This window comes from Primulina tabacum, chromosome 18 (genome assembly GCF_025594145.1).
Source record: "Primulina tabacum isolate GXHZ01 chromosome 18, ASM2559414v2, whole genome shotgun sequence".
NCBI classification, from domain to species: domain Eukaryota; kingdom Viridiplantae; phylum Streptophyta; class Magnoliopsida; order Lamiales; family Gesneriaceae; genus Primulina; species Primulina tabacum.
Window position 1 is genome coordinate 23,542,898 of NC_134567.1, and position 26,812 is coordinate 23,569,709.

A 26,812-nucleotide genomic window follows, 5' to 3' on the forward strand; every position below is an offset into this window, starting at 1 on the left:
CCCACAAGAAGCAGTTCACAGGGCCTCCTAGAAATCAGGGACAGCTGAAGCCCCAAGGTCAGTTTAAGAAGACAGATCAGTTATATGCAAAATTCAGTAAGTGCGAGTTCTGGCTAGACAGAGTGGCGTTCTTGGGCCATATTATTTCTAGAGATAGAGTTGAGGTTGATCCCAGCAAGATTGAGAGATATTGGCCAGTGCATAAGAGTGTGACAGAGATCCGCAGTTTCTGGGGTTTAGTTGGTTATTATAGGAAGTTTATTCAGGGCTTCTTGACTATTGCGGTACCCATGATCGTATTGAGGAAGAAGAACACGAACTTCATGTGGGGATCAGAGTGTCAGGAGAGTTTTGAGAAGTTGAAGCAAGCTTTGATTTCGGCGCCAGTTCTAGCAATGTCATCAGGGCAGGGAGAGTGATAGGTCTCGTTTTTACGTGTTTTTAGTGTTGGTTTTGAGTCGCGTTCATGCATCATATTAGGTTGTTTTAGTTGAATTTTGCATTTTTTTTAGCATTATTGAGCATTTGACTAATCTCGTGTATTCTGTGGTTATTTTGTAGGAATTGAACCAAAAAGTGGGAGAAACTTTGGCATAATATCGAAGAGGTCTCGCTAGGGCGGTCAAAAGTGACCGCCCCAGCGAGCATTGTGGTCTTGCCGAGGATTGTTTTGCGCAGGTGTCTCGCTGACCGCCCCAGCGAAACCAGGGACATGCTCGAGGAAGCTTATTCGAGGACCTCTCGCTAGGGCGGTCAAAATATACCGCCCTAGCGAGAAGCAAGATTGAGAAAGATTTGTTTCCAAATTTTGAGGGACTCTATCCTACACCAAGACCTAACACACGAGATCAGCCGTTTTTGACACACTTTATCAGACTTTTCATCATTTTTCTTGGAGAGGAGGCTAGGAGCAAAGGAGATTTCGAAGATCTCGAGATTTCCACGCGTCGTGGCCGTCATCTATCGTCATCTTTAGTATTTTCATTATTCAGTATTTTATTTCTTACATTGATTGTTGGTTTTTATCATGAATTTCAGTAGCTAAACTCTAGATTTGTTGGAATTTGACAGTTCACCTAGTTTTTACGTGTTTTTAGTGTTGGTTTTGAGTCGCATTCATGCATCATATTAGGTTGTTTTAGTTGAATTTTGCATTTTTTTTAGCATTATTGAGCATTTGACTAATCTCGTGTATTCTGTGGTTATTTTGTAGGAATTGAACCAAAAATTGGGAGAAACTTTGGCATAATATCGAAGAGGTCTCGCTAGGGCGGTCAAAAGTGACTGCCCCAGCGAGCATTGTGGTCTGGCCAAGATTGTTTTGCGCAAGTGTCTCGCTAGGGCGGTCAAAAGTGACCGCCCCAGCGAAACCAGGGACATGCTCGAGGAAGCTTATTCGAGGACCTCTCGCTAGGGCGGTCAAAATATACCGCCCTAGCGAGAAGCGAGATTGAGAAAGATTTGTTTCCAAATTTTGAGGGACTCTATCCTACACCAAGACCTAACACACGAGATCAGCCGTTTTTGACACACTTTATCAGACTTTTCATCATTTTTCTTGGAGAGGAGGCTAGGAGCAAAGGAGATTTCGAAGACCTCGAGATTTCCACGCGTCGTGGCCGTCATCCATCGTCATCTTTAGTATTTTCATTATTCAGTATTTTATTTCTTACATTGATTGTTGGTTTTTATCATGAATTTCAGTAGCTAAACTCTAGATTTGTTGGGATTTGAGGGGATCCTACCCCGTACTCGGTGTTTAACATTATTTCTCGACGTTTTTATTAGTGATTTGTTTATGCTATTGTTATTTCTTGTTTCAATCGAAACCTAGCTAACTTCCTTTGATTATTTCATGTTGTTGATGAGTTCGATAGAATAGTTAACAATACGATCAAATAGTATAAACCACGGATTTACAATTTTAGTAGATATACGGAATTGGGTACGTGTCGATAGTGATAGTTCACCCGAATGAAAGCTAGTGGATTCCATAGAATGTAATGCAATCTTGAACTGTTAAATATTTGAGGACACTTGAGTACTGCATGTTTTTTATTAGTATTAATATAGCTCGACAGAGTATATTAATTAGTCTAGGGAATTCTGTCGAACGCACGAGTAAAAGTCGAGTGTGATTATTTAAACACGAGTGGTAGGTGAACTGCTAATTCCCAACAAATTCATTTCTCATTTGATTTAATCCAAATTAATCATTGCGTTCTTGAGTACGTTTTCTTTGCATTTTAATTATTTTAGTTGTTTAATTTACATTAGTTTAATCATCAACTCATTTTATCGTTGCTAAAGAAATTTTACTTGAAAATAAAAATAGTGTAACGCAATCCTTGTGGAACGATACTCGTATTCACTTACGTTTATTATAACTTGACTATCGTGCACTTGCGATATTTAAATCGAGCTTTCATTTATAAAATAAATTTTGGGATTATTCACTGTGCAAGTTTTGCTCGATCAAGTTTTTGGCGCCGTTGCCGGGGACTGTTGATTCACAATTTTTTTATTTTTCATTTAAATTCTTTAGTATTATTTATTTTATTGTTATTTGATACTCTCATTGTGTTGCAGATTTTTCTTGTGGTGCATGCGAAGATCACTCGAGTTTAAGCTTGAGCCTTTTGACCCCGAGATCGAACGCACAGCTAGACGTCGACTACAGCAGCAAAGAGCGAAGGAAAGAATGGAAGGCGATCAACAAAGAGAGGAGCCAAGGCGTATACCGATGTTGGATTATGCACAGCCGTCTCTTGATGGAGCACGTCCAAGCATCGTAAGACCAGTCATCCGAGCTAATCAGTTTGAGATCAAGCCAGCTATCATTCAGATGATTCAGAACACTGTCCAATTTGGGGGAAGTGCACTTGACGACCCTAATTCTCATATAGCTGACTTTCTTAAAATTTGTGATACTTTTAAGTTTAATGGCGTGTCTGATGACGCTGTTCGTTTGCGTTTATTTCCATTTTCACTGAGAGATAAAGCTAAGTCGTGGTTAAACTGTTTGCCTGTAGGGTCTATTACTACATGGGAAGATATGGCAAAGGCGTTCCTGATCAAGTACTTTCCTCCGTCGAAGACTATGAAGCTCAGAGCCGACATTACTACTTTTGCTCAATATGAGCAAGAGTCACTTTACGAGGCATGGGAGCGCTACAAGGACTTGTTGAGGAGATGTCCACACCATGAGCTGCCTCTTGGGTTAGTTGTTCAAACTTTCTACTACGGTTTGCTTACTCCTAACCGTACTATGATAGATGCTGCTGCCTGTGGTAACTTACTGAGAAAGACGGCGGAGGAAGGATATGAGTTATTGGAGAAGATGGCTGCTAGTAGCTATCATCCTCAGTCTGATAGGCAGAGACGAGGTGCTGGAGTTAATCAAGTTAATGATTTGTCGGCGGTTTCAGCACAGTTAGAGGCTTTGAATAGAAAGATTGATGGGATGAGCATGAGTGGGTCGGCTATGCGTCCGCAAGAAATTTTCTGTGATAAGTGTGGGGGTGAGCATGATGTGCAGGATTGCCAAGATGGCAATCCATTCTATGTGCCTGAGGGAGCACCGGTAAAACAAGTGGGATTCCAGAACCGTCCTATAAATGACCCTTACTCGAACACATATAATCCGGGATGGAGGAATCACCCAAACTTTTCATGGGGAGGTCAAAACAACCAACATCGCCAACAAAGAGGTCCACCATATGTGATGCACCAAGGATTCAAGCCAAAACCGTCTCGGGAGGAGAAGTCCGATTTAGAGCAAATGATGACTAAATTTATTTCTGCAACAGAGACGAGATTTCAGAACCAAGATGCATCCATAAAGCGGTTAGAGAATCAAATTGGACAATTGGCTAAGTTGATTGCTAATAGGGAGCAAGGAACTTTACCAAGCAACACGGAAACTAACCCAAGAGAACATGTGAAGGCGGTGGAATTTGCGTAGTGGAAAAACACTCGGGTCTAATGAGGAGAAGACCAAGCACGGTGAGGATGAGGTGAAAAATCGAGGAGGTAAGTCTTCTAACTCTACATCTACACCTATTGCACAGAATAAAATTGTTATCCCTCCACCTTTTCCTGCAGCAATGAAGAAAGCTAAATTAGATGCACAATTTGGTAAATTTCTTGAGATATTTAAAAAATTGCATATTAACATTCCTTTTGCTGATGCTTTATTGAATATGCCAAGTTATGCAAAATTCTTGAAAGATATCTTAGCAAATAAGCGGAAGCTAGAAGATCATATGACGGTGAATTTGACCGAAAATTGCTCCGCTTTAGTTCAAAACAAGATGCCTCCGAAGCAAAAAGATCCAGGGAGTTTCTCGATACCTTGCATTATTGGTGACATTAATTTTCATAAAGCTCTATGTGATCTTGGTGCGAGTATTAATCTGATGCCTTTTTCTGTGTTTAGGAGACTGGGATTAGGTGAACCCAAGCCAACTAGGATGTCGTTGCAGCTGGCTGACAGATCTGTCAAGTATCCACGTGGGATTATCGAAGATGTTCTGGTGAAAGTGGATAAGTTTATTTTTCTTGCAGACTTTGTGGTACTTGACATGGAGGAAGATTTAGAGATGCCTTTAATCCTAGGGAGACCGTTTCTGGCTACAGGGAAAGCACTGATTGATGTTGAGGAGGGGAAATTGAGACTGAGAGTTGGAGAAGAAGAAATTATTTTTGATGTTTTCAATACTCTCAAGCACACAATGCACAATGATAGTTGCTTTCGTATTGATGTCTTGGATTCGCTTGTTTGTGATTTTGTGCAGGATGGATTGAAAGAACCATTGGAGGCCACTCTCACTACTGAAAAGCAGGAGGACGAGCTAGACGAGGAAAAGATGGAGATGGTAGCTCATTTGAATGCCATTCCACCTTGGAGAAAGCAAGTGAGGCTTAGACTAGAGGAATTGGGAGACAGAAAAGATTTAATGCCTCAAAAGTCAAGCCTAGAGGAGCCACCTACTTTGGAGCTCAAACCATTACCTCCACATCTCAAGTACGTATATCTAGGAGAAAATAATAAATTGCCTGTTATTATTTCCTCTTCTTTGACAGATGATATGGAGAGTAAGCTCTTGGGAGTCCTCAAGGAGCATACAGGAGCGTTCGCTTGGAAGGTTTCGGACATAAAAGGGATAAGTCCTTCGATCTGCATGCACAAAATTCTGATGGAAGATAAATACTCACCTCTAGCACAACCACAAAGGAGACTCAATCCAAAGATGCAAGAGGTAGTAAAAGCTGAAACAATTAAACTTCTGGATGCAGGTATTATCTATCCTATCTCTGATAGTGCGTGGGTAAGTCCTGTACAATGTGTGCCTAAAAAGGGTGGGATTACTGTTATTACTAATGAAAAAAATGAGTTGATTCCCACTAGAACTGTTACGGGTTGGCGTGTATGCATAGATTATAGGAAATTGAATGATGCAACCCGTAAAGATCACTTTCCCTTGCCATTTATCGATCAAATGATTGAACGATTAGCAGGTCATGAATTTTATTGCTTTTTAGATGGATACTCGGGATACAATCAAATCACAATTGCACCCGAGGACCAAGAGAAAACTACTTTCACTTGCCCTTATGGTACTTTTGCGTTTAGGCGTATGCCCTTTGGTTTATGCAATGCACCTGCAACATTTCAAAGATGCATGACCGCTATCTTTCATGACATGACTGAAAATTTCTTTGAAATCTTTATGGATGACTTCTCTATTTTTGGCTCCTCATTTAATGAATGTTTAGAGAATTTGAACTTGGTGTTAGTTAGATGTGAGGAGAGCAATTTGGTGTTGAATTGGGAGAAGTGTTATTTTATGGTTCAAGAGGGGATTGTGTTAGGACACAAGGTTTCGGAGAATGGAATTGAGGTTGACAAAGCCAAGGTGGAAGTAATCAAAAACTTACCCCCACCTTCATCAATAAAAGGAGTTAGAAGTTTCCTAGGGCATGCTGGTTTTTATAGGTGTTTCATTAAAGATTTTTCCAAAATTGCTAAACCTTTATCCTCTTTGTTGATGAAAGATGCTGAATTTAATTTTGATTCTACTTGTCTGCATGCATTCGAGATACTCAAGGAAAGCTTGGTGACAGCACCTGTTCTGACTGCCCCTGATTGGGAGCTACCGTTTGAGGTGATGTGCGATGCTAGTGATACAGCTGTTGGTGCGGTGCTGGGTCAAAGGAAGAACAAGGTATTTCATACCATCTACTATGCAAGTAAGACTTTAAATGATGCTCAATTGAATTACGCAACTACTGAAAAGGAATTGCTTGCTATAATATTTGCTTTCGACAAATTTCATTCATACCTTGTTCTGTCTAAAGCAACTGTGTATACAGATCATTCTGCCCTAAAATACTTGCTTGCTAAGAAAGATGCGAAACCTAGGTTAATTAGGTGGATTTTATTATTGCAAGAATTTGATCTCGAAATTCGAGATAAAAAGGGTGTGGAAAATGTAGTTGCTGACCACCTGTCTAGGCTTGAGCATGTTAGAATTAAGGGCAGTGACGATGATATAGATGACTGGTTTCCTGATGAACAATTGCTTGAGGTAAATGCGTACCCTTGGTATGCCGATTTTGCAAATTTTCTTGTCACTGGCACACCTCCCCCTAATTTATTGTTTCACCAAAGAAAGAAATTCTTTTCAGACGTGAAATATTATTTTTGGGAGGAACCGTTCTTGTTTAAGATTTGTGCAGACTCCATGATAAGAAGATGTGTGGCAGAGGAGGAAACCAATCAAATTCTGAACCATTGTCATGACCGTGAGGTAGGTGGTCACTTTGGACCCATACGGACGGCATCTAAGGTACTTGAATGTGGCTTCTATTGGCCAACTCTTTTTAAGGATGCTCGTTTGTATATTCTCAATTGTGATAGATGCCAACGCACAGGTAATATTTCCAACCGTCATGAGATGCCTTTAAATAATATTATTGAGTGTGAAATATTTGATGTGTGGGGGATTGATTTTATGGGTCCTTTTCCTGCGTCTTTTGAAAAGAAATTTATTCTGGTGGCAGTGGAGTATGTATCTAAATGGGTGGAGGCAGAGGCTTGTGCCACTAATGATGCACAAGTGGTGTTAAAATTTTTGAAGAAACATATTTTTAATCGATTTGGTGCACCACGTGCAATCATAAGTGATGGTGGCACCCACTTTCGCAACAAAATTTTTGATAAACTGTTGGGCAAATATGGTGTCACCCACAAGGTTTCCACTCCATAACATCCCCAAACTAGTGGACAAGTTGAAGTATCCAATCGAGAAATTAAGAGGATTTTAGAGAAGACGGTTAATGTGAATAGGAAGGACTGGTCCATTCGGTTAGATGATGCTTTGTGGGCGTATCGTACTGCTTTTAAAACACCTATAGGCACTACACCATATAGGTTGTTTTTTGGTAAAGCATGTCATCTACCAGTCGAATTAGAGCATAGAGCATATTGGGCGACCAAAGCACTAAACTTTGATTTTGCTCTTGCAGGTGAAAAACGATTGCTGCAGTTGAATCAGTTAGATGAGTTTCGGGGAAGAGCTTATGATCTTGCACTATCTTACAAGGAACGCACCAAACGAGCCCATGACAAACACATTATAAGAAGGGAATTCAAAGTGGGTGAAGCGGTGTTGGTATTCAATTCTCGCTTACGACTCTTTCCGGGCAAGCTAAAGTCAAGGTGGTCAGGACCATTCGCTATAGCCAAGGTGTTCCCATCGGGTGCAGTGGTGGTTCATGATGGCAAGGAAGGGACATTTACCGTGAACGCTCAAAGGTTGAAGCACTATATCGGTGGCACAATTGAGCCACAAATTGGAGTCACTCGGCTCCATGACAGTCATTGAGGACATGAGTGAAGAGTCGAGCTCTAGACTATAAATTGAGAACTACTTCTACTCCTTATTTCGATTTTGATTATAGTTTTTTTTTTAGTTATAAATCGCATCATTTGCATTTAGGTAGTTGCATGGCATTGCATTCAAATTTTTTTCCCGAACACTTCTTTTGCAAAATATACCGCCCTAGCGAGTCGCGCAGATTATAAAAACATTGCTCTTCTCTTTTCCTCTCCAAATTTCGGCGCCCCCTCCATCTGTTGTGCTAAATCCGTTTTATTTGGTGATTTTTCAGGGTAAAGACTCCATCTTGGTCCATACCCTCCACAAGGAAGCACTTAGGCTACAAGATTTTCTTCTCCGGACGGGCCACCTACACCAGCATACCCGCCACCCTTCCAGTTTCAATACCATTATCCTATGCCCCTAGCGGCTGAAGAGGGAGTCCCACCGCCTGAGAATGAGGAGGAGGACGATTTCTGATTAGGGGAGTTTACTGTTTCCCCTTTCTTTTTATTTTGCATATTCTATCTTTGCATTTAAATTCATGAGTTTTTTTTATGTTTTTAGTGTTTGTTTCGTTTTGTGCACTGAGGGCATTGCACAACTCTAGTATGAGGGGGGTAGATTGTTATGTTTGCTTAGTTAATTGGTTTTAAATTGTTGCATTTCTTTTATTTGGTGTCTTTTATGGTGAGAAGACATAGTGTATGAGCCAATGATGATGTTGAATTGATAGTATACAAAAGTATTGATTGGGTCACCTCATGAATGGTACTCTTGATTGTTAAAGCATGAATTTTGACACAAAGTTGAACTTTTTGAGCACATATGTGTGGGGACTAGAATTTTGTAGGAATAATGGTGAAATCTGAAGGTTTTGTGTGGTTAACTTGAAAGGCATCATTTATGAGTTGATTTAGCATGTAAACACGTGAAAATAAGTCACTAATTGGGACCTTGAATGAGAACATGTGATTTGCCTTGAACTTTACATATACCCCTTTTTCAATGCACTGAATAAAAATATCATACCCCTAACCAGCTGTAATCCAAAGTTATATATTCTTAGCCTAGGGAGTACATGTGTGAAAATTGTGCATTCAAAAAAAAAAAAAAGAGAGAAAAAAAATGGTGGAGATGTAAGGTGAGGGGGAGCCGAAATAAAAGGAATGAAATTCTATTCCTAGGCTAAAAAGTGGAGATGTAAGAAGACGAGGAAAGTCAGACGAAAAGTCTTGACGATTGCACAATGAAAATGATCGGTGTACTCCCGACTGTTAGCCACTTGAGCTTATTTTCCTTCTTTTCGACACCCTTCTCTGCACTTAAGAATCGAATAAAGTTCAAATTATGGTTAGTGATAAATGGACACGGGGGTGCATGCTAGTGAGACTTGTATTGAAGTGCTAATTGAGTGACTCGCATGATCGGATGATTGATCTATTTGAAGTACGAATGACTAGACCCATCATGACACACACACACGTTCAAATTAGTGTCGAGATTTATGTGTAGATGAGAATGAGTATTCGTTTGTGATTTGACTTGATTATAATTTGTATGTGGGAAAGTTCACTGAGGCATGAGCATAACAGTTGTTAACTCACCATTGACATTTACTTGTGTTGGTTATTTCCTGTTTGAGTATTTTGTGTTTGTTTTGTTTGTTTAGAATCTCGTGCTTTAACCTATTTTGCTCGAGGGCGAGCAAAAGGTTAGTATGAGGGGGTTGATAGGACTCGTTTTTACGTGTTTTTAGTGTTGGTTTTGAGTCGCGTTCATGCATCATATTAGGTTGTTTTAGTTGAATTTTGCATTTTTTTTAGCATTATTGAGCATTTGACTAATCTCGTGTATTCTGTGGTTATTTTGTAGGAATTGAACCAAAAAGTGGGAGAAACTTTGGCATAATATCGAAGAGGTCTCGCTAGGACGGTCAAAAATGACCGCCCCAGCGAGCATTGTGGTCTGGCCGAGGATTGTTTTGCGCAAGTGTCTCGCTAGGGCGGTCAAAAGTGACCGCCCCAGCGAAACCAGGGACATGCTCGAGGAAGCTTATTCGAGGACCTCTCGCTAGGGCGGTCAAAATATACCGCCCTAGCGAGAAGCGAGATTGAGAAAGATTTGTTTCCAAATTTTGAGGGACTCTATCCTACACCAAGACCTAACACACGAGATCAGCCGTTTTTGACACACTTTATCAGACTTTTCATCATTTTTCTTGGAGAGGAGTCTAGGAGCAAAGGAGATTTCGAAGACCTCGAGATTTCCACGCGTCGTGGCCGTCATCCATCGTCATCTTTAGTATTTTCATTATTCAGTATTTTATTTCTTACATTGATTGTTGGTTTTTATCATGAATTTCAGTAACTAAACTCTAGATTTGTTGGGATTTGAGTGGATCCTACCCCGTACTCGGTTATTTCTCGACGTTTTTATTAGTGATTTGTTTATGCTATTGTTATTTCTTGTTTCAATCGAAACCTAGCTAACTTCCTTTGATTATTTCATGTTGTTGATGAGTTCGATAGAATAGTTAACAATACGATCAAATAGTATAAACCACGGATTTACAATTTTAGTAGATATACGGAATTGGGTACGTGTCGATAGTGATAGTTCACCCGAATGAAAGCTAGTGGATTCCATAGAATGTAATGCAATCTTGAACTGTTAAATATTTGAGGACACTTGAGTACTGCATGTTTTTTATTAGTATTAATATAGCTCGACAGAGTATATTAATTAGTCTAGGGAATTCCGTCGAACGCACGAGTAAAAGTCGAGTGTGATTATTTAAACACGAGTGGTAGGTGAACTGCTAATTCCCAACAAATTCATTTCTCATTTGATTTAATCCAAATTAATCATTGCGTTCTTGAGTACGTTTTCTTTGCATTTTAATTATTTTAGTTGTTTAATTTACATTAGTTTAATCATCAACTCATTTTATTGTTGCTAAAGAAATTTTACTTGAAAATAAAAATAGTGTAACGCAGTCCTTGTGGAACGATACTCGTATTCACTTACGTTTATTATAACTTGACTATCGTGCACTTGCGATATTTAAATCGAGCTTTCATTTATAAAATAAATTTTGGAATTATTCACTGTGCAAGTTTTGCTCGATCAGAGAGTATGTGCTATACACGGATGTTTCGAAGATCGGTTTGGGCACAGTTCTGATGCAGCATGACAGAGTGATAACCTATGCATCCAAACAGCTGTTGGTTCATGAGAAGAATTATCTGACTCATGATCTCGAGCTAGCTGCAGTAGTATTCGCTCTGAAGATTAATTTGGAGACACTATCTGTATGGGGAGAAGTGCAAGATTTTTACATATCACAAGAGTCTGAATTACTTCTTCACCCAGAAAGAGCTGAATATGAGGCAGCGAAGATGATTAGAGATGGTGAAGGGCTATGACTTTGACATTAGCTACCACCCGGAAAAAGCTAATGTAGTCGCAGATGCTTAGAGCAGTAAAAACACAGTGATTGCTCAGTTGTCTGTTCAGAGACCACTGCTGGCGGATATTCAGAGATTTGATCTTGCAGTGTTTGTTAGGAGACTGGAGGTGCTGAAGACTGAGTGGACTGAGCTGGTGGCACACTGAAAGCCCGAGGACCTTGCGTTTCTTCCACAAATTATGATTTTTATGAGAATTATGGTTGAGACAGCTTTTCAAAACATTCTTGCTTTTTATGTTTTGAGGATTAGTAGATTTTTTGTAATATGTTGATGTTTTATTTTTAAACAAAAAACATTTCAGTTGGTCACATTTTCAAGATCTGAACTACAGCCGATTTTATACAGAGGTTGGAATTATTTTAATGCATGTTACGAATTATATATATATATATATATATATATATATATATATATATATGTATTTTCGGCGAAGGCTTGTTTTATTTAAAAAAAATCCAGTAGTACAGAAAATTATATTCGTAGAATAATATTTTAAAATATTTTTCATAAAAATCTTATCTAAACACATGTTTTATTATTTATAAAACATTAAAAATATTTTAAAAGTATTTGTTCAAATGTTACCTCAAAAGAACACTTTAACACGTAAAATAATCTTAAAGAATATAGATAGATCAATAATTCAACTTGATTGTTTTTCTGATGGTAATATAATCTCAGAAAAATCAAAGAATTTGGACCAAAATGGATGAGTATTGTTAGAATGGTAAAACTGTCCCTCAGTTGAGTGGGGGCCCGTTATTTATTGTAAACGAGGAAGCCTCCTCCTCTTTGCATCGTCCTTTCTCTTCACTCGCATGCCAGGTAAAATCTTCGAATTCTAGCTTCTTTCTGATTGCTGATTGATTGTAGTCTTTGCTGTTTGTTTTTGTTCGTGAATTGATTTTTCATTATTGTCTTGATCAGTGTGGAAGGAATCGATTCATTTGGGTGGTTTCGCCTCAAATTTTTGAGTTTCGCTCGCTCATATTCCGCCTCGATTATAGCGAAAGTTCTGTGCTTTTTCCCCCTCTATAAGGATTTTTAATTTTTAAAATTTACTCGAAGATTTGTATAAAAAAGGGGTTCCAATATATGAGGGGGTAGTGTTCTTCAGATAGAGAGAAGAAAAGAGATCAACCGTGAAGGAAGCCAGAAGGAAAAGAAAATACATTTAACATAATTTTGGTGAAATTTACAGAGATATAATAAAAATACAGAAAAAGGTTTAAAATTTGGCTAGAGATGAGAGGCTCGAAAGAGGAGGGGCCTTCGGCTGGAGTGCCAGTGTTGCGGCGGGATCCTTATGAGGTGCTTTGCGTTTCTCGGGATTCTTCTGATCAGGAAATTAAGACCGCTTACAGAAAGCTTGCTCTCAAGTAGGCACTTCCTTTCAATGATCCACTTCTTTTTCCTCGGAGTTTCTAATTTCTTTAGTATTTGAAATTTGGACGTAGTATTTTATCTTAGACAACAGTTAGGAAAACCTTCGAAGCTTTTCTGTTTCGTGGAAAGATGCGTATAGATGGACTATGACAGAAATGTTTGTTTGATTTCCTACTTCATGATGTCGATAAAAGTAATTTCAACCATATTTTTATTAATTGGTACTTTATCCAAACCTTAACGATGATGAAATTTAATTTTCAATGATTGTTGTCCTTTCATTTCTTAACTTGATATACTAGTTTTAGTATGGTCATTTCTTGTAAGTTTCCATTTTGGATAGAAAGCTTGCTATGTGTTTTTGTGAAGTTTGCTGGGTATTGCGATGTTTATAGTTTCTATATTGTATTTGGCAGTTCATTGTTATTTTTTTTATGTCTTTGTATTGATTACGCGGGAATTGATTGAGATGAATTGGATGTTTTAGTGCTTTTTAGTGTTACGGTCATCAAATGAGCGCTTTAGCTTTTTATTGAAGTTCTCTTTCTTTCTTTATTTTTTTAGAGTGAACCCAAATCTTGGTTTTGAATATGATTTGAAGTTTACTCTGCCCTGTTGCATATACATTACTCTTTTGCCTGTTAAAACCTTTGGTTTGAAAGCCTGTTTTCTCTTGAAGTGCTTGTGTTATCATTTCAGTTTGATATACTTTATTGCAACCAATAACACGTTAGAGAGGCAATAGCTATGAGTTTTGACTGTGTGCTTGTGTTAAGTTTTGAATTTTGAGTAGAACTTTTATTTTGATATGTAAAAGAATAACAACTTGACGCCTAGGGAATTCTGGTCTTTATTCAACTTAAGAATGGCTCCACACTTACTCCATCAACAACAGAATGTGGATTTTGAGAATGCTTTCTTGAACTGGCTAACTAACAAATCAAGCAATTGATAGGTACCATCCGGACAAGAATGTCAGCAATCCTGAAGCTTCCGAGCTTTTCAAGGAGGTTGCGTATTCTTACAGCATTTTATCGGATCCCGAAAAAAGGAGACACTATGATACTGCAGGGTTTGAGGTGACCTTTTGTTTCCTTAGTAACAGCAGTTATTTTTTTTTACATTTTTCCAATCTCTTAACATTAAATGGGTCGTGGACAAATATTTACAATCATGAGAAATTACATTCTTTCGCAGTACGAGGACCTCAAGTTTTGGCCAAAATGTGTACATGTACTTTCAGTTTTGGGCAAAGAACAAAACCAGTAATGTGTACAAAAGGGAAACAAATATGCATGGGTGCTCAGAAAATGACGACACATGATGTTATGCATTTTAGGTTTCTAGTCTATGTGATAATGTAATATGTTAAAAGCAGTGAACACGTATAAAACTAATGATGATTCTAATGCTGCAGGTCAAACATAAAACTTATTCTCCTGACACGGGGCTACTTTTTTGGTGTTTGTTTCTTGCTTTCATCAAAAACTTGGCATTTTAAAAATACACAAAATGAAAATATTGTTATCCATTGTTAGTTTCTCGACACAAGACATTTGATTCACTGCTTTCCTTGTCCCTGGTCTTGTATAAAATTTCTGGTATCAGTTGTTCAGAAAAAAGTTTCCTATATTGTTGGGTAGTGTTTTATGACTTTAACTTATATGCACAGGCAAGACTACTTTTGCTTGTAAAACATAAGAGTAACCTTAGAGCAATTCACCACACCCTAGCTTCCTTCTCTGTCTCCATAAAATTGGAGGCAATAAATTGTGATAGTCATGTTTCAGGTGTCATGATATGACCCCTTCTATTTTAACATGGTGACGTGCAATAGAATTTTGTCATCACCATTTAGTGGCATGAAATTCCTTCAAGTTTATGGAAAACATAGAGATACCATGGATTATTTTGTACCATGTATCAATTTAGCAATTTGATATTTTCTCAGAAGACGGAATATTTGAGTTCTTTACTGAGATGGTGAACGGGTTACAGGTGCTTTATCTTTTGTTAGTAAACATTTGTTTTCTTTCCCTGCCAAAATAGAATTTCTTTTCCTGCATCTGCTGAATTCTTCCTAAAATTACTGTTCTGAAGGATGTAAAAATGTTTCAACTCTTGTTGTGTGGACAACGATATGTCCTTTCTCTGCGAAGCTTTTTCTTGCATAACTTGGATTCTCCTGAATTATTACTTCTTAGCAAACCAATTCTTCTTGTTGAAGCCAACAGTTGTGTCTTGGGGGCTGTATTTGTGGGAATAACTTCTATGCTAGTGAATCAAGAGGAAATTTCCTTGATTTTGATGCATGCTGATGAAGGTGGACTCAAATTTTTATATTGAAGCTTCATGGCTTAACAGCTATGCGAGCTTTCTCATCATTGCTTGCCATAAGTATTTAAATATCACCTATCCTAGGCGTGCATACCAAGACAGTTTATTGAAAATTTTGACCAACCTCATTATTAACGATAAGACTTTTTCCAATTTTTTAAAGATAGAATCTTGTTCTTTAATACCTTTTTGTTGACTCGGTCCATTACCACTGTGGTCGAACTTCAAAGCATATCAAAAACGATTTATAAATATCCTGGCATATGAGTTGGTATAAATATTTAATTTCTCTTAGGTTACAAAAGCCTCCATCTTGTGTGGACATTATATAAATAATTGATGACTATTGCAGACTATAATTAAAATCGACATCTAATACTTTAAATTGTTTCTGTCCTGAGTAAAGTCTGGTGAGTGTCTCTTATTTTGGCTTTTCTTGACAAAAAGGCCCTTGAAACCGAAGGAATGGATATGGAGATTGATTTGTCAAATCTTGGAACTGTCAATACGATGTTCGCTGCTTTATTCAGGTTTTTTCTTTCTAATCTCGGATTATGCATGATTAAGAATAATTTTATGATTATTTTATGAATATTTATTTGGACAGCAAGCTGGGTGTCCCCATCAAAACTACAATTTCTGCTAATGTTCTTGAAGAGGCTTTGAGCGGAACTGTCACAGTTAGACCTCTTCCTATTGGAACTTCTGTTACTGGCAAGGTACCTAGCCCCTTGTCTGGATAAGAATCATAGTTTTTGTTTGCCATCCTTTTTTCATTCTTGTATTTGTTTATTTTCACCTTTAATACATTAAACAGGTAGAAAAGCAGTGTGCGCACTTCTTTAGCGTGACTATTAGTGACGAACAAGCAGAAGCAGGAGTTGTAGTTAGAGTTACTTCAGCTGCGCAAAGCAAGTTCAAGGTGTGTATTTATGTTACTTTGAGTTCAGATCTTGTGGTGATATACTAGATTTCCTTTTTTCATTCGCCTGCATTAAGGTCCATTTGAAGGTTGAAGTAGAGAAGGTTCTAAACCATTGTAATTATCTACTACTTCTAATTACCAGAAGACAAATAATTGGACAAAAAAATTTCTTTCATGTGCATACTGAAGGCGACATAAGTTTCTGACTAATGGTTTTGCTACATGTGATTTTCAGCTCTTGTACTTTGAGCGAGATGAAAATGGAGGGTATGGGTTGGCCTTGCAGGTACTTTCCACTTTTGGTTGTTAATGACCTCAAGATTTCTTTACCTCGATCCTTTTTCCCAGCTTGAAGTGTCCGTTCTCTACTTGAGATCAAATCTCAACACCTATTCCATTCCAGCTGCTACTTCACTGTGCATATGCACATGTTACAATTTTTTGCTTAATTAGCTATAACATATGATAAATGAATGGCAACATTTGTAATGTGCTGTTTAACTATTTCGATCGGCATGCCTCTTGTGTTGACCTGTCATTGGAAGTGAAAGTTAATAGTAGGAGTGAACAATAATTCCTGGCAGGCCAAATCAAATGGCAGTCACTTTGTGGGCAAGAAAGAATCTGGCCAATCTTTCACACAGACTACCATAAAATAAATCGATTGCAAAAATGATATGTGAGGATTTAAATATCCTGCTTCTCCCAAAAGAGAGTAATTTAAGAGATTAAATTGTGCCCCTTAATTTTTTTCTGGGTAAATCATAAGAATAAAAGCAGAATGGTACTAAAAACTGGATGTCTGAGTTTAAAAGAGAATAAATAATTCATAATATTCATGAAGTACTGAAATTTGGTCTCAGCTGCAGCATGCCGAAAAACGGATAACTGAGAGAATCCCATCACTTGGTTTTTCTACGTGATAGTAGTTAAATTCTCTTCCTGAACTGCTGGCATGCAAGCCAATAATAGTAATTTTATAATAGGTGAAACTCTTGGCCTGGTTTCCTCTCAATTTTTTTTTGGGATTTGGGTTTTCTTTGCTATCAGGGGTCTTTGCTTATCCCCTCCTTTCTGATGCCTTTTTTTTGCATTATACTCTGCCAAACATGTTTAGGAAGATAGTGAGAAGGCAGGCAAGGTTACATCTGCTGGAATGTACTTCTTGCACTTTCAAGTGTACAGAATGGATTCAACTTTGAATGCGGTATTTAGTTTTTACCTTTACTTTTCACTGAAGAGGCCTGCACGATTACTTTTGCTGATAAATGCAGTAGTTTGATGGTGTAGTTGGCAATGGCGAAGGATCCTGAAGCTGCTTTCTTTAAGAGACTGGAGGGACTTCAACCTTGCGAGGTTTCAGAACTAAATGCTGGCACACACATATTTGCTGTTTATGGTCAGAAGCTAGTTGATGCATGTTCTTTTTCTGAGTTCTATTTTGAATTTTTAGAAACCACTTATAAATCCCTCAAGCAGTAATGTTTGGCCTGGTTCTTTCAGGAGATAACTTTTTTAAACCTGCTACCTACACAATTGAGGCACTTTGTGCAAAGACATATGAGGATACAACCCATAAATTAAAGGATATTGAAGCTCAGATTTTGAGGAAGAGAAATGAACTACGTCTGTTTGAGACAGAATATAGAAAGGTATTCTCCCTCGTGAATCGTGCCTCGTTTTCCATGAAAGTCTGTTAGTAAGAGTTGTGCATTGTTTCTCGGTACACATCCTTTTTTTCTCTCTATTTCAGGCATTGGCTCAATACCAAGAAGTAACCAATAGATATAGTCAAGAAAAGCAGTCTGTAAGTTTGCTTACCAATAACTTTTTACTTAAGTGTAAATGTTTTTATTGTCGGAGTGTCTTTGCTGTTTATATTCCTCACGCTGCAGCTATTACATTTGCTCCAGACTGTTTTATTGATAGAGTTGAAAACTACAGTAAAATGAGAAACATTTTCACCAAGCATCTACACAAGATTAAAAAATGAGAAACATTTTCACCAAGCATCTACACAAGATTAAAAAATGAGAAACATTTTCACCAAGCATTTATATATCTTGAAGTTGAAATTTTGGATTCTTCTGCCTCATGAAAGTATTCAAAATGTATTTTGAATCTCAATTGTTTTTTTTACTGATTACCTCTTAACTGTTGCTCCAATTGTGTCGAAATATTTTTGAGTTACGTTTTCTGCTTTCTTCATTTATTCCCCAAAACAATAAGCCTATTTTTGATGAATCCGTGGATGCATATACAAAATTGTGGTTGCAAACTTAGATAAAATAAAACCTTTGGATTGATCAATCAGATGGGTATTCAAGCCTGCTTTCCATGAACTCCCAGCTGCTAACTATAGTTTTTGATGTTATATGCATGGAGAATTTATTGCAAGGACCCGATCCTTAAAATGTCTTCAAGTCATAGCAGCAAATTGTCTAGCCCAGTCATACATGAAGAAGTGATGGCCTTCTCTGGCTCTGATATCGGCTTTTACCCATACAAGTTTTGCATAAAAAATGCAGTAGGCTCCCCTTGTTTTAATGTCTGTTTTTGGTGGCTTTATCACTTCCCCATCTTCATAATTTAGTGGAGAGCAGGGAAGGAGGGAAATTGACACGGAATTCCATGGCAAAAAGTGCTTCATTTCACAACTTTGTTGGAGACTGATTATTTTATACAACTCTCTTTCTACTTTGGTTTTTTGCATGATTCCAATCAGAATGAAGCATTGTGGCCTTACTGTCATGCAATACTTTTTTTAGTCCATCACCCGGCTCTTTGTCAGCTTTGGGGATTTTTGTTCTTGTTTCAAATCGGTATTTTCACACAAGTAGTAAGCTAATCTTCATCTGTTGAACTAGCTTTTTGTTGGTTGCTTTCTGCATGGTCATTTAACAATTTCTTTTTTTTATCTAATTCATGAACAGGTTGATGAGCTGCTAAAACAGCGAGATAACATCCACTCTTCTTTTACGGCGACAATATCTTCTACTTCCAATGGGAGCGCACAATTCAGTAATGGAAGTAGCAGCAAATACCCCGGTGAAGATTTTAAATCTGCGAGTCCAGGTGAAGACGGAAGCTCAAATTCCAAGGACAAATCTTCGAAGAAGAAATGGTTCAATATTAACATGAAAGGGTCTGAAAAGAAATGAGCCTAGTTGTACCTGATCTTCTACTTTTTGAATTTTATTCTGGCTGCACGATTTTATACCTCAATGTTCCCTGTCTATACATGGTTTGGTCCATTCTATACGGTTAGGGATATATTACTGTAAAATAACGAGAAATGTAGAGGCTTTTGATTTGATTTCTATTATAGTTCTTGGTAAGTTATCTTCAATATATACCTAGTTACTTGTTGAAGTATATTGTAGAGAAGTTGGTTTATGTTGCAATGCTTATTTTTCATTTTTTTTGGGTTTTATATTCGAATAATGAATTTTTGATCATTCGATTGGTGAAAGGGTGTGAAATAATATTGGTTGGTCTCTTTACAAAAAGAACTTTTCCCCCTTGTTTGCCTTGATGAGATTAAGACTAGTTATAGTTTTATTTAAATTTGACACATAATGGTGACCGACTGCTGCGCCTCAACTTGTTTTTTTCCCCAAATAATTAAAGATCTTAGGCATCACCATGTTTGGGTCCATCCTATGTCTAATATTATTATAATAATATTACTCAATTATAAAATAAAATCAGATCTAAATAAAAAAATAAATAACAGGGTCTATTTATAAATTGTGTTTGATCAGTACAAATCATCATTTGCGTACACAAAGTGTAATTTAATTTTAGTCATTTTTTTGACGTGACATTAATATAACGTCAATACAACCGTGATGTGACATCAATATGACAGCAACATGAGCTTTGTTATATCAACACTCACATAGAAAAATACGAAAATTGTAAAAAATGAAAAGACGTAGGACTAATACTAAATTTGACAATATATAAGATTAAAATCATCAAAAAAAAAACATACATAAATCATCAAACTTACAATTTCTTTATTTTTAAGAAGGTTCTTTTCATAAACGAATTAGCATGTTTCTATGCTAATAATATAAAAATCGAACAACCTAGTCCTCCACATGCATGCACTATGAATAATTGTGTGTTGGATCTCAAGGACTTTTTGTTTAATTCTAGATTCTTTTGTTTGTCCTAATAGGTTTGTGAATAAATATATCACACTTGGGCATCGATCGAATTCAAACATATGCAATATTTTATGTGAGCTTAACCAACAATTGCAAATAAAATTATGGATCAATTAGTGCAAGGAATTATTCCTCTTGTATCATTAATATATATATATATATATATATATATATATATATATATATACCTATTATGCTGACGTGTATAACGGAGAAGCCGTCCACGTGGCAACTTATTATATATGTTTAATAGGAGAAATATTTGAATGAAATTAATCTAATGGAATCCATAGACAAGTGCATGTGTCTCCCAACTAGTTTGCTTTGATTAACATGTTACCTGGTGCTTGTGTTGCCGCCTAATTGTCCACTCTATCGCCAACCCAAAGCACATTTAATTTGTCTCACTATTTGACCACTGTCCCTTTTTCAATACCCAATCAATGGACTTAGGAATCATGGAGATATTAAAAATTTTGGGCTCTTGTTCTATGAAATCTAAGCTTAGAATTCAGGTGAGATTACTTAATAATTCTCCATTAAAAAAAATTATATTGATTTTTATGTGTTTTCCACTCGACACCCTATCTTACCCTATCTTCTGTTAATATTATATATATGTTAGTAACCACTTGCACATATTGGATGCATATAAATTAATCTTTTATGTACATGGTTTTTTTCATGTTGATCAGTACGTTTGGCATAAAAGTTTTTAAATATTTTTTTTTCTAAAATTAAGAATTTAAGATATGTTTTTTAGGAAGATATGGAGATGATTAATTAAAATGCAGGTTAAATAGAATTGGGTGCCTAAATTTACTTTAAAGTTTCTAGAATCATGTAATTAGTAGCTTATGGGTTATTTGTTTATGATTATTAAAATTTTTTGATTTCGATGACTAAAGAGATTTTGGTCTAACTCCCTTCTCTTGTTAATTTTTTTGTTTTTCGTTTTTCTTTTTAAGACATCTATGTTGTTAAATTTTGATTTTAGTCTTGTGGTAATTTATTTTTTCTATCAACTTGACGCTAATGTGGAACTAATGCGACAGTTATGTCTGTCACTCCCTATCATAAATGACTAAAACTGTTAAAAATTGAAAGATATAAGACTAACATTGAAATTTGATAACAAAGATGATAAAAAATGCAATTTTCTCTAATAATAATATATATGTCGTTTTTTTTTAAAAAAAATAAGCTGGTATATTTTTAATTACCTTATAGGGAGAAGAAAAAGAAAAGGAGTTCAAAAAACTAAATAAAGCTAGCATACTCCTCCACCCAACCTAAACTGCTTTATGTATTTTAGTGAAGTAGGTGTGTCACTTGGAATACACAGAGGGACTTATTTGAGTCGCCCCACACAGTTTGGATCAGTTGAAGATTTTTTGAACATATATATATATATATATAATAAAGACACACACAAAAGAGGATCACAACTTGAAACTTAGTCACTAAAAACTTTTGGGATCCTTCCAAAGTAATGGTTGCAAAAAAGGAACAAAAATGATGAGAAATTTAATGGGATGTATTATGAAATGATTATGTCTAGAGTAATCTTTTGTTGAAATTTATTATAATAAGCTTTGATTGTCTTAATTACTTTGGTAAACACATCTTTGTGGGCCAAACTTGGGATTTAGGAGATCCAAAATGATAATATTGGCATCACTTCAATCAACACCAAAGTAACCATGATGATTAATTAAGTCTTCAAAAGTTATAGATTAGGTGGTGGATACCATTAACAACAAGGAAAGCATTTGTTAATTAATCAATTGATTAACATGGAAAAAAAAGTTGATTAGACAAGTTGCAACAAATATACATGCTCCTCCAAACCATACATAAAAGAAGGGAAATTAAACTCCTGGTAATATCAAAAGTCTGCTCTGATACATTTCATGTATGATCGATAGTTTTTGGTACGTACTATAGGAAATAATAATAATGTAACTCAAATAATCTAAGTCTTATAATAGTACTCCAACTGTTATATTTTGATCGTTATCTTAATATGAATAATTATTAGTTCCAAATAATTCATGTTTCGATAACTGGACAAATCAATGAGAAGAAAACTCGTGAGTATAGCTCTTTTATTAATTGTAGGATCAAATATTATGATTATGTCATATAACATAAATGTTAATAAATATGAAACTTTATTTTCTTATATAATATGACAGTCATATCTTGAGTGGTAGGTGGATTTGTTGCGCATATTTGAGTTCCAATGAGTCAGGTTTATTATACCATACGTGATTATAATTAAAAACATATATATACATAAGAAATGTTAGGGTCTTACCCCTTAAGAAACATGCTATACCAATTATTAATATTAAACATTTAACGATTTATCAAAAGTCATAGTTGATAATCGATCCTGATATTAACTCAATCTTTTAAATCGTAGAACAATCCAAACACATTATTCTGATCATTTTTCAAATCTAGACAATACTAATTTCCAAACTTTTACATAGTATGGATAAGCTGCGTGTCATGCATATGCGTTCTCCAACCATGACCTGAGAGTATGGTTGAGTGATTTCCTTAATTTCCAATTATCCAACTTTTTATTCGATTGTTTTATTTCTTTTTAGAAAAAATAAATAGTACTTTTTGTGCAATACTTCCTAAAAAAATGTATTACAAAAATTGAAATAAATATGAATCTTCTTTTCTTTTTTTTAAAAAAAAGTCCGCCTCCTCCATCTCTAGCTAGCATCTGAATGCCTTGGGAAGAAACTGACAAAACATATTGATTCCATTACACTCTAGTTTCCTAGCTAGATAGGTTTATATTAAAAGATTTTGCTTCATATATATTTTGTTGGTCCACACTTGGTATGGGTTGAGTGCACTGGTTCTTGCCATTATTTGAAAATTTAAGAGACCAAATGGATGCAATACAACATGTGTTTCCCTGAAACAATGGGAACCATCATGTGCAAATCTCCCCTTCTTTTATATATATATATATATATATATATATATATATATATATATATATATATATATATATATTTTTTTTTTTTGGTTAGGTTGATGCCTTGTTTCCTATGAGGGTTTGATTCCACGTATATTTGTCTTTTTTGTTGTAAAAATTGAATTTTAGTCATACATCTTTTAATTTTTTGTAATTTTAGTCATTTTTTATAAGAAGTGGTGATGTTGACTAAAATTGCAAAGAAAGCATACAATATTGTGAATTGAGACTGAAATTTGATAATATACATTACCAAAATTACAAATAGACAAATATAGATTACCAAAATTATAATTTTCCCTTAAGTTTAAACGATTTTATACAAGCTTCATATAAGATGAAATAAATCAAATACTAATCAATTTGGTATGTTAAACATATTGTCAAAAAATAATTTCAATTAAAAGATTAGCGGTAATATTTTTAAAAAAATATGTGATGAAAATACAACCTATATTATTATTATTATTATTATTATTATTATTATTAATTGTGTCGAGAGAAAAGTTTAAAAAACAATATTTTTCAAACTAATTTTTTGAAAAGTAAGCATGCACAAGTATATTTGAGTGTGTTCAAATATCATTTAAAGTATTAGTTTTCTAAAAAAATAATTAACCAATATTATTTTGCTAATTATCACGTCGTGTCAAACTATTAGTCTATTGATCAAAACTAATCGGATTAAAGAAAGATGGTTATATTGTCTAAGATTAATATTGCGTTTGGTAGGTTCTTGAGCCCCTTGAAAGTGATAATGGAGATGATCTTTGGATCCATGTTTTCTCTAAAGCTAAAAAGTAGATAGAATTTATTAACATTTTTCCATAATTGGATCCTAACCTACACCTAAATCTACTGTCATTTTTTAAGTTCTTTAAGTACCCTTTAGTGGCTCAACACCCAACAATTTCAACTTACTTAATTGGTCCCACGAATATGATGCATATATGGTAATTGCATGCTTATATTTAGTGTTTTTTTCCCTTGCAATTTAAGAAGAAAATTTGGTTTAAAAAATTTAAATTTAATTATTTGAGTTTTTATTTTCGTCTTCCAAATGTATCTATTGGATTTAATTTTCATCAATTAAAATAAATTATATTTTTCGTGGAGTATTATTATGAGAAAACGAATGACCATCACAAGTTTTATCATATCCTCCCAAATTCAATGACACAATTGCCAAAATATGTTCAAAAAAATTATATTCTTCTCATATTATCATGTACTTGTGATAATGAAAATAGGAAAAACTGTAGTTTTTATTATATATATATATATATGTTAGGATAAGTGCTTATCATATCCCTACCGTCGGCTCTGTCTCCAGCAAAGACAATATTATCCTTTAAGATCTGTTGTCACTCTTTTAGTGTCCACATTTCCAACCAGATCAAGTACGCTACGTCAACAGCTTGATCCGAGGAGGTCTTTTATCCCAATATTACTCTTACTCGTGCAACCTCCCAACATCCCCCTGTATAGAAATATGTTTCTTGAGAAACTTGAACACATGAAATCGTTCTGATATCAATTGATAGAATCAAGCGCTTAACGCTAGTCAAAAAACTATAGTCATTAGCAAGACACAACTTTATTTCCTTATGCTCGTGGCAGCAGAGTGCACCTACTTGAGAGCTAATGGGTCGGATTGTTATCCAACCAGATCAAGCGGCACAACGTCAGTAGTTTGACGCACGAGAACTTCTTCATCTTAGTGCTACTCTTACTTATGCACGCTTAACCCAAAACTATATCTTGGTTTCTTTACAATTTTGATCATATATGTTGTCCAATTTCAGTCTTAGTCTTGTACCTCTCGATTTTTGGTAATTTTAATCATATTTTATCTAAAATACTGATGTTACATTACACACATCAGCTCAATATCAGAGCCATGTAGGTTCCGCATTTGCACCAGGTCAACAACATGTCGGGAAGGACTAAAATTACAAAACTAACGAAGATAATGAATCAAAACTCAAATCTGACAACATATAAAACCAAAAATCATATATGAAAAATATACATGACTAAAATTGTAGTTTACCAATAAAAATATTTTACAATATTAAACATATTGATATTTTAAGATTTATTATCCTATTTTAACCGGATATCTTAACAACTTATTTTTAAAATAATATTATATAAGTACTTATACTCCTAAAATAAATTATAAGAATTTATAAATTATTTTAAAAAAATTTAGGCAAACATCCTTCAAGCTGACTCAGATAAGCATTTAAATTAACAATGGTGCTTTTCGTATAAATTATAGTTGTAAAATCTGTCTTTTTGTATGCTCTCTAAATACTACAGTGCCACATCTGAAAATAGTTTATTTTTTGTTTGAAAATTAGGTGTGATGTGAAATCAAACACACTTAAAAAGAGGAGACATGGTGGGTCATTCTTGGAGTTGTGGTGAAGACTTTTTTAAGCTTGGTTTTATTTTTTTGTATTATTTATAAAAAAAAGAAAACAAAACTCTTTAATTACGTACCATATAGATACTAATAATAATTCGGGTAATCTTTCCAATTATATGAGCAATATCAAACAAGTTGTGATTTTAATTTTAGATAAAATATATGGAAATATCAACCAAATTGTAATTTTAATTTAATTTTTGATAAATACATATTATTTAATTTCATGATTCAATATATATTATATACATACAATAATATAATAGAGAATATCATTTTTTAGTCACGTATGTTTGTATTTTAATGATTTTGTTCATTTATGTATCAAATTTCAATTTTAGATTTATATATTCAGATTTTTGACAATTTTAGTCATTTTTTTCATTTGGAGTGACAATGTCACACCTCAAACATCAGCGTTTTATTGATGTCACATCAACGTCACGTAGAAAAAAGGACTAAAATTGTAAAAAAAAACAAAGATATCGAACTAAAACTAAAATTTTATAATACAACAAAACCAAAATCACAAAAAGACAAACATATAAGACCAGAATAACGATTTTTTCAATATAATATATATGTATGTATATTCCCTTCGTGTAGTTAGTAAGATTTTTGGAAATATTGCCATACAAAGCAAAAGCTTAAAAAATATAAATTTCAACGTCAATCACGCAAACATGCTAAAGAAAGAGTTCATCATTAACACATAATGGTGGCGAGTAGGCTCCATAATTTAAGCCAACACCGGGTACTTAATTTCATATCTGCTTGTCAACATTCCTGCATGTGGTGGTGTAGTGACACAAATATATCACCATATGAGATATGTGTAAATTCGAATCTACGATAAAACATAAACTCTATCACCATCGTTGCATGGAAAAAAATCACACCAACTTGATTATTATTACATCAAAATAGGCGCGTGAGATTCAATCGTGTCATGATCTATCACGAGGGTCTGTGATCTAAACCATTAAATCAAGATATAATATACCAGATTTTTTCAACTCTTCAAGAAGTATATATACATAGGACCCCCTGAATCTGCATATCACATTCTAACTTTCTAAGTCCATGCGATTGTATTAGTATAGAAACACTTTCATAATCATACATTTCAGTCCTTTTTTTATTTTGAAAGATGATTGTCGTATCTATAAACATCATGTGTGAGACGACTAATTCA

At 35.2% G+C, this 26,812-nt stretch overlaps 1 protein-coding gene and 1 non-coding gene across 4 annotated transcripts; one reads left to right on the forward strand and one right to left on the reverse strand.

Annotated features, from left to right (window-relative positions):
• Positions 1-3,103: 3,103 nt before the first annotated feature.
• LOC142533992 (small nucleolar RNA R71) lies at positions 3,104-3,210 on the reverse strand. Its single transcript, XR_012816865.1, has one exon. It is a non-coding gene; the product is annotated as a small nucleolar RNA R71 (small nucleolar RNA).
• Positions 3,211-12,025: 8,815 nt separating this feature from the next.
• Positions 12,026-19,400, forward strand: LOC142532589 (chaperone protein dnaJ 15-like). 3 transcript variants are annotated; one of them, XM_075638893.1, is made up of 13 exons: positions 12,049-12,083; positions 12,134-12,181; positions 12,284-12,735; positions 13,698-13,821; positions 15,527-15,609; positions 15,687-15,798; positions 15,897-16,001; positions 16,240-16,290; positions 17,122-17,211; positions 17,295-17,403; positions 17,508-17,656; positions 17,758-17,811; positions 18,938-19,400. In XM_075638893.1, the coding sequence occupies exons 3-13, from the start codon at positions 12,602-12,604 to the stop codon at positions 19,163-19,165; spliced, it is 1,239 nt and encodes a 412-aa protein (XP_075495008.1). In that variant the 5' UTR covers positions 12,049-12,083; positions 12,134-12,181; positions 12,284-12,601; the 3' UTR covers positions 19,166-19,400. The 3 variants fall into 3 exon arrangements, with proteins under 3 accessions (XP_075495007.1, XP_075495010.1, XP_075495008.1); XM_075638892.1 differs by having other exon boundaries at positions 12,026-12,181; XM_075638895.1 differs by having other exon boundaries at positions 12,043-12,181; positions 12,425-12,735.
• The last annotated feature ends 7,412 nt before the right edge of the window (positions 19,401-26,812 follow it).